Source organism: Eutrema salsugineum, unplaced genomic scaffold, assembly GCF_000478725.1.
Source record: "Eutrema salsugineum unplaced genomic scaffold, Eutsalg1_0 scaffold_4, whole genome shotgun sequence".
Lineage (NCBI taxonomy): Eukaryota > Viridiplantae > Streptophyta > Magnoliopsida > Brassicales > Brassicaceae > Eutrema > Eutrema salsugineum.
The window spans coordinates 10494289-10502883 of record NW_006256686.1 but is presented as its reverse complement, the minus strand read 5'-3'; the positions used below and the strand labels follow the sequence as shown (position 1 = coordinate 10502883).

The window sequence follows — 8595 nt, the reverse complement described above, 5'->3', positions numbered from 1 at the left end:
TCAATACCATCATTACTTTTTAACTGAAAATTTAGGGTGATCGAATACGTGCATCGATTCCGAATCGTTTAGTAGACCGTTATGAAGGCATGATGTGTGATAAAGATTGGTACTTCATTGGTAACTTCAAAATTACTTCACACACGGGAACTTCGAGGATTACAGTCAATGGTCTCCATATCTGTATCGATGAGGATACTCATGTTGAGAAGACATCGCCTAAATCAGATGACCAGTTGTATTCATTTGCTAATTTTAGAAGAGTCCTTAACGAATCTCTGATGGAAAACATAGACGTTGGTATGTTTTCTTAGTATTTTATTATACTCAATTAGATTAATTAATACTCTACTTAACTATATGAATATGTTGCTTTAAGCTAGTTGATTTGATCGGAGGTATTATCAAAGTTCGTCAATTGGAACGTCAAGACCAATTTTGGATCGGATATCAGAGAATCAACTCAAGTGTTCTAAAATTTACAATTAGAGATTTCGAGTAAAAATCCATTGATACAAAGACTAATACATATATAAATCTTTACAATCATATTCTCGATATTATGGAAAATGATATATTAATTCTGGTTTTTAGGGGTGTCGACATCAATTGCATAGCGTGGGGAAGAGAAGCTTATGGAAAAACACTCCTCGTCGCAAAATCGTTTTCTGTGTATTGAGATTTTGGGAGATGTGTCGATATGGAGGTTATTTCTCATTCTATCGACCAACCATATATCAACTTATATTAATTGTAGCTAATATAAGTTTCCATATTGTACAGATGAAATACGTGTTTGTTCTGATCGAGAATTCTCTGAAATATTTTTCGATCCTCCAATTCCTGAAGTCGAAAATTCTCGTTTTATGTAAGCATTGTTCACCGTTATCATTTTGTAAATTTCCTAAACAAAATTGTTGAATATTCGACTCATTATTTATCTTGTTCTTGCATGCTTGACTACACAGATGATTTTAACAACATTGAAGATGGCTACTTTTTTTATCACTCACCTGTTTTTCCTAGCCATTGAATCTATCAATTTCATTTTATGTTTTCCTTTATTTTGTTTGACACTTCTGTTTGACTTTTTTTCTCATTATTCTGAATTTTAAAACCCTTTAATTAGATGAAAGAATTATTATACATAATAAAATTAGAAAATAATAAGATAACACATTAATAGTATGATTGATATTGAAAACATTATTAATTACTAATCAATATAGTAGATTAGGGCAATAAGATATCAGCTGCATCCAAATAATTCATCCTGTTCCAAATCCTGAAATATTGATTTTAAAGGTATATCAATCAACCTACTTATTTATTATCCTGAAATATTGTTATTCCTTTAATTCAAATATAAATATTATCAATAAAACTACTTACTTGGATTTTAAAATGGATACTTGATTGATTTCTGGAACAACGTCAAAACGGGATAAACCATGTTCTTCATGATCTTGGATAATCACGTTCTCTAAAAACGTACATAATTTGATTCGTTTTAGTTTATAAAACTTTAATTATAAAACAAAAAAATCGTAGCATCAGAACACATACCCCCGTTAATTATGACGCACCAATCCGTTAAAACACAAATAGGAAAAGGTCCTTTAGACTCCACCACGTTTCATTTATCTCAGATGCTAACGCACCATGCGCAATACACTCAAGCATTACATCCCTATGTTTTGACAAACAAATTTATTAAGAACTAATTAAATATAGAAAATATAGGTAAATTGACTTACTCATCGTCTATGATACGAAACCGAATTGATGCCCTCGTCGTACCATCTGGATACGTGATAGTAAAGTACCTAGCATCTTCGACCAATCCTATCAAATCTGAGTTTACAATTAAACCAAATCAAAACGATGAATTAAAACAATTAATTTTCTTTTATATTTCAAAATTAAAATCAAACTCACCAATCAAATAATAATGCTCACTTGGGTACTCATAAATTGATAAGAAAGAGATAAAATTATGGAATTGTTTGTTATCGGTAGAACCGGTAAAAGGATAGTATTTTTCGTTAAAGTAATAACATAATCATGTTTCGTAATATTTACGACAGTTCTCCAATTATAAGGATTCAAAAGAAATCCAGATAACATGATGATCCATTGTTCTTCTATACAATTCCGATCGAAATAGTCCATCATTTGGTTATTTGTCCGAATATGTATTCTAGAACCCTACATCAATATACAAACAAATCAAAATATCGTAATCAGAATAATAATAATACATGTATATATATATATAAATATCACGAAACATAATTAAAATACATGTTCGTCGACAACGATCAAATTTAAGCTTCTCTTACTACATGAATAATCCACCTTCCATTTTTTCAATATTTTTACCACGATTTTCCAATCAGATCTCCGTGAGCTCAGTGTTCGAACAAAATCATAATTTGCCATCACTCGATGTTAATCTTTCTTGAAGATCGTGAACAAAGTACATATATATATATATATATATGCATAAATCAACATAAAAATATATTCGTAAAATGTAAATATTCCGAATATTACTCATTAAATATTTGTAAATATCTTCAAAAACACATCACAGTCCAAACTATATGTAAATTTTACATTACGTCATAAATTAAATTTCAAAACTTGCTTAACTAATTTGTCTTAAGATTTAACCCCAAAAAGAAAAGGAATAAAATCAATTGAAATGAAAACTTCTACGGGATAATTATCCTAAACCACTAATTTATGTACGTAATAAGGAGTCTATTTTGATATTTCTCATAAAATAATATAAATTGTTATTTTTGTAAGTATCAATATCTTCTTGGAAAAGGTAATAATAAGTAGACGTCTATCATACTTTATGAGAATAGTGGATAACTTTTACTTTATGAATATGGTCTGTAACTTATATAAAAATACTGAGGTGGGATTATCTATGATAGAATAAAGTTTTATTTAGAAATCAAATTACAATATATATATTTTTTATCTATTGTTTTTGTAATTCAGATTTTCTGTGTTATAATATATATCACGATAAAGTATTGTTTGTAGTTTTGATTGCATTAAATTATATAATGAGATATCAGTTAAAGTCAAAGACTCAAAGTCGTTGTGTAAATACTAAATAGTATTTCCCCCAAAAACATTGAAACTTGAGAAAATTGAATATATTACAAACCCAAAGGTCTTCAAAACGTCTCTGCTTTTACCATTCTTTATTAGCAAACCAAACCAAAAAAAAATGGAGAACAAAGAACAAAAGAAATACGATGAAAATGGACTTCTCATAATCACACCAGCACCATTGAGAATACGTTTCGGTGAGGATGAACCTAAGTCACCACCTATGCCATCTGATTGGGAGATCGAACTAAATATGATTTGGGAAGAAATGGAATCGCAAAGCAAACCAAATGAAAAAGTCACACCGACTATCAAAGAAGTAAGTTATACTTTCATTCATATTTAATTAATAATATATTTTCGATGAGAGATCCATGATTTTAGACTGTATAACCATTGTTTTTGTTTGTAATATCTCTCTATAAACTGATAATGAGATATCAACTGATGAATCTTCAAAATCGCGCTGTAAAAGAGGGAAATATGAACTGTGGCTAGATCTCGAAATAGGTTTAAAATGCATAAATTGTGGATTCGTTGAGAGAGAGATCAGGCATATGGATACAGCGGAATGGGTAAACAGTTAAATATTTCATTAAATTATAGAGAACTTTTAGGAAATTACTTGATATAACCGTTATTTTTATATGTTTTGTCTTGTAGTCAGAGAAGAAGGTGAAGAATGGGAAGGGGAAGAGAAAGTTGAGAATATAGTTGATGGTGAACTATATTTTCTTTAAAATTTTCTTGCTACAATATTATATTTTATGGTTAGTACTTAAAAAAACTTTGAATGGCCATATTTATGTAATATTTTTGACTTCTCACCTTTATGATATTTGATGATATATTATTTGATGATATTATTATATGATTATTATGATATATATAAAATCAATAAATTCATTAAATAAAAAGTGAATCAGTAAATAAATAGTGAATTATTTTTGTATCTAAATCTAATCCAACCTTAAAATATAACTCATAGATAATAAATTTATCTTATTGTTAAGCAAGAATCAAATAAATACTGATCGAGTTTTAAAACAACAATAGAACAGAGAAAAGCAATACCACAAAAACAACAAAGCGACTAAATATTATCAAAGACATCCTTGTATACAACATTTAATGTCTTCGTTTGAGACTTTTTGTCTTTGTCCGTGATTAAGATTTTTAGTCCTGATTTGGATGTTACCCGCGAAACAGCAACATACAGTTGACCATGTGTAAAGACTGGTTTAGGCAGGTACAATCCAACTTTAGCAAGTGTCTGACCCTGACTCTTGTTTATCATCATCGCAAAAGCAAGGGTAATTGGAAACTGTATGCGCCTCATTCTGAAAGGAAATTTAGTCTCTGTCGGAGATAAAAAATATCCTAGGAATAAGAACTTTCTCTCCTATTTTGTCACCAGTTATTATTATAGCCTCTAGGACATAATTGGCCATCTGAGTAATAAGTAGCCTAGTTCCATTACACAAACCATTCCTAGGATCAATATTCCTCAGCAACATAACAGGAGTACCGGCTCTTAAACGCAAACAATGGTTGGGTAAACCAGAAACTTTGACACTGTTTAGAAACTCTTCTGTATATATCATATTACCCGGATCGTTCTTGCTGTCTGAGCGAACACTCTGAGAGAGAATTTCAGATGCATCATTCGTATCAATTTCTCTATCAGAGGGATCAATACTATCACAACTTAAATAGGTTCGTTCCTCACCTGTTATATGCAAAACGATCATCAGCATTACAAATAAAAAATATCTAAAACATTAATAAAGACGAAAATAATAAAACATTTCAAAAAATTAACTATTTAAGTATACATTTTAATTGTGATAACATGTAATCATTTATAAGCCCAACATCATCATTCCTTGGACTCAAAATAGCCATATCCCGAAAGAACTCAGGATCAGTCTTTTTGTGAAAATCCTGTCCATAAACTTCATCAACAATAGCTTTAATCGGATTCTCACAATCATTAATCAATAGTTCACTCGGAATATCTATCTCGCTTTCCCCGCTATCACTCGGATTTATTTTTCCTTCTCCAATATCAAGAATCCACCTTGTAAAAGATGCTAGCTCATACATCTCACGACTGTTGTCTCCAGGGATTAGTCGCATGTTACGTGTAAGCCTCAACACTTTACATCCAAACCAAAGGGGAGATGAATTTAAAGTAGCCATAAGAATCTCTGTTTTGCCTGCGTTTGGAATAATAGGCAAAATTTGCCTGAAATCTCCACCAAAAACGATAACTTTACCACCAAAAGGCTTGTCACATTTTAATATATCTCTCAAGGTTCTATCCAATGTCTCGTAACAATCCCTACTCATCATTAATGCTTCATCCCATATTATCAGTTTAGATGCATCGATCAGTTCTGCAAGGTTTGATTGAGATTTGATTGCACACGTCGTAAAACGATTAACAACAATTGGAATTGCAAATCACGAATGGGCCGTTCGACCTCCTTGCAATAACAAAGCAGCAATTCCACTTGATGCAACATTCAGAACAATATCACCTTTTGAACGTAACGCGGCCTCTAATAAGCTCCACAGATACGTTTTTCCGGTACCACCAGAACCATAAACAAAAAACCTTCCGCCAGAGCCTGAATAAACAGCTTCTAGAATCTCATCATAGATAAGTCGTTGTTCATCAGTTATCATGGTAAAAAACTCATCATGTCTAACTCGCAAATAATCTCGATCATAACTTCTTTCATCACGAATAAGAGGATTACCGCGTATAGTCATATCCAAATCATCTGAATACGGCATACATGAAAAATCTGTAAGAGAACTTCCAGCAGTACGCAGAAGTATCTCTATCTCAGCTAAGCAAAAGTTTTTAACCTGGTCAGTAGACAGCCTAAGATCTGCAAATCAGTAACCCAAACATAAATATGAATATATAGCATATCACGTGAAATAGTTAAACAAATAATTATTTTAGTATTGATTAAAAAACTGACCTGATTTTTTTTGAATTTTTTATTGAGTATAACACGTCTTCGGATAAAATATCCCAAGTAGCATCCCAAACTCTCGAAGGCATCGAAACACTTCTTGTAGTCAGCATAATTACAAACAACCTACGCATAGTTATTGCACTAACCCATAAACTTGCATCTTTTATAGCCTCAATGTATTCTTTTTCGTCATGGAGTAACCCAAGGACAAAGCAAACTTCTTTGAATGTATCATAATGATGCCCTTTAACTGTTCTTATATCTTCGAAACACGTTGGACCTATAACTATATTGAGCAAGAGCCTCAAATAATAAGCCTCTCCTACAGACATAGGAACATAGGTGATCCTTCCAATAGTTTTCCCTTTCTTCCTTGGTTCCATTTCCTTAACTTTTTATCAAAAACAACTTTATGTGGAAACTCTACGTAAGTTAAAGACCTACCTTCTTCATACTCTTTATTACATTCCATCCAAGCCATGAATTTGGAGATACCAATGGTAACACGTTCAACCACTTCTTCAGCAGGATCATCTTCATTGTACATAATTAATTGCTGATTCGGCAGATGAAACGGGAGTTTTGTCACAGAAACTGTACGACTATGTGTATCATAACCCTCGATCCTCCATATAGACTCGCCAGGTGATATATATCTAAACATAACATACAGTAAATATCAATGATGGTTTTGAAGACTTCATTGATAAGATAAATAAGGAAAATTGCAAGAAAACATACCTACAGTTGAAATGCTTCTTAACTTCATCATCTTCGTCATCCTTGCCTACTACTGCGCGAACATAATCAGCTCCTTTATGAATATATTTAAAAAGATACTTGACAGAACGCGATTGTATACACCATTCCACATTAATATGAGCTCGATATCGAATAGAAAGTTCTCTGTTATACGGAACCACATAACCATTGTCACAATTGAATCCTTTCCTCGTTACAAATTTCTTGTCTTCACGTCTCCTGTATATCGGGTATCCAACATCATCAACTTTAGTAACAGGACTAAATGCCTTTGGAAAAAATTTGGTACATCTACCATCAGCCATACAAACACTATCCCTATCCAAAGCACCACATGGTCCGTGCATCATCACATCACCAATAATTACATATAGATGAGGATCAGTTTCCTTATCAGGAATCTCAGCACATATAAACTTGTCGATATCATCACCAGTTGGTAGTTTATCTTCGGGCCTCAAAAAAAAAAAGATATGAGCATGAGGAAGTCCTCTCTTCTGGAACTCTATTGTATATATTGCTATCATAAAACACGTAAAAACATAAAAAATAAATTAGGTATCAAAAATCATATTCAAATATCATCAATATAGATTCACATTTAAATAGAGCGTACCAGCATTTACAACTCCCAAGACATTTTTTTTAGTTAGCTCGTACATGATATCATCAAGTTTCATTTTGAATACTTGAGCGCATATGTCTGGTTTATCTTCTGCTTTCAAATTATGTCTTTGTAAATGCCTAGTAATTTCAGGCAATTTTGGATTACACGTGAACGTGATGAACAGATCTGGAAATCCAAAATGTTTGCATGTGGCCATAGCGTCCAGATAATGTTGGAGCATATATCTTGTACCACCAGTAAAAGAAGCAGGAATGAAAATTCTTCTACCTTTCTCAGAAAGATCGGAATTCCCTTTATCAGTGGCATCCTTTATATTATCGAAAGTCTCGGATCGAAGTTTCTGTTGATTCATTGATATGAAGCGAAGTCTATTCGACTCGATCATCGTGAACGCGTCAACCAAAAACTGTTGGTACAATCTTCCGGACATTACAATTGTTGGAGATTCTCCAAACCTCTCTTGAACCCAAAAAGCAAAGAACTCTCTCATAGTAATCTGCAAACTTTTTCTCCCCTTCTTATCTACATATCCAATATCTATACCGAGTCTAAATCCATCTTCACCATATGGAAACAACAATGGATATTGTAAAGGCAAATAAGCAGGATGCAATTCACTGATTCTCTTCCATCTTCCAGACATACTTTCAATAACTATATCTCGTGTTTTGATTCCAACATCAAAATCCATTAGGTACCAACGCAGCAACTTCTTTTGCAGTTGGCAAATTAGTAGTACGTCCATCGGATGTTCTATCATATACTAGTGTTAACTGTAAACCACTGGTATCCCCAAGACTTCCAAACTTATCTCGTACCGTCCTGAAAGCTTTGACGTGATGATTATGTCTATCCAACATTTTTTTAAGTGTTTGAACAACCGATTCTCTTAATGCTGAAGTGGAACCAACCGTACGTCCTTTATCACCAAAAACAAACGAATCAAAATAACAATTCGTTAGAACTTTTTAAATCTTAAAAACCAAAAAACAGCAGTAAAAAAACAAACATAATTTTTCTTACCCATATGTAGATATTCTGTTGGATGTTTCATTTGCGGTGTCGTGTATGCAAAAGTTG

The 8595-nt window shown here is 32.4% G+C and overlaps 1 protein-coding gene across 1 annotated transcript; it reads right to left on the bottom strand.

Moving 5' to 3' along the window:
• Positions 1-5598: 5598 nt before the first annotated feature.
• LOC112084504 lies at positions 5599-8206 on the bottom strand. Its single transcript, XM_024153654.1, has 5 exons — positions 7504-8206; positions 6867-7335; positions 6570-6781; positions 6280-6516; positions 5599-6032 (listed from the first exon to the last, which is right to left on the bottom strand). The coding sequence occupies exons 1-5, from the start codon at positions 8204-8206 to the stop codon at positions 5599-5601; spliced, it is 2055 nt and encodes a 684-aa protein (XP_024009422.1).
• Positions 8207-8595: the final 389 nt, after the last annotated feature.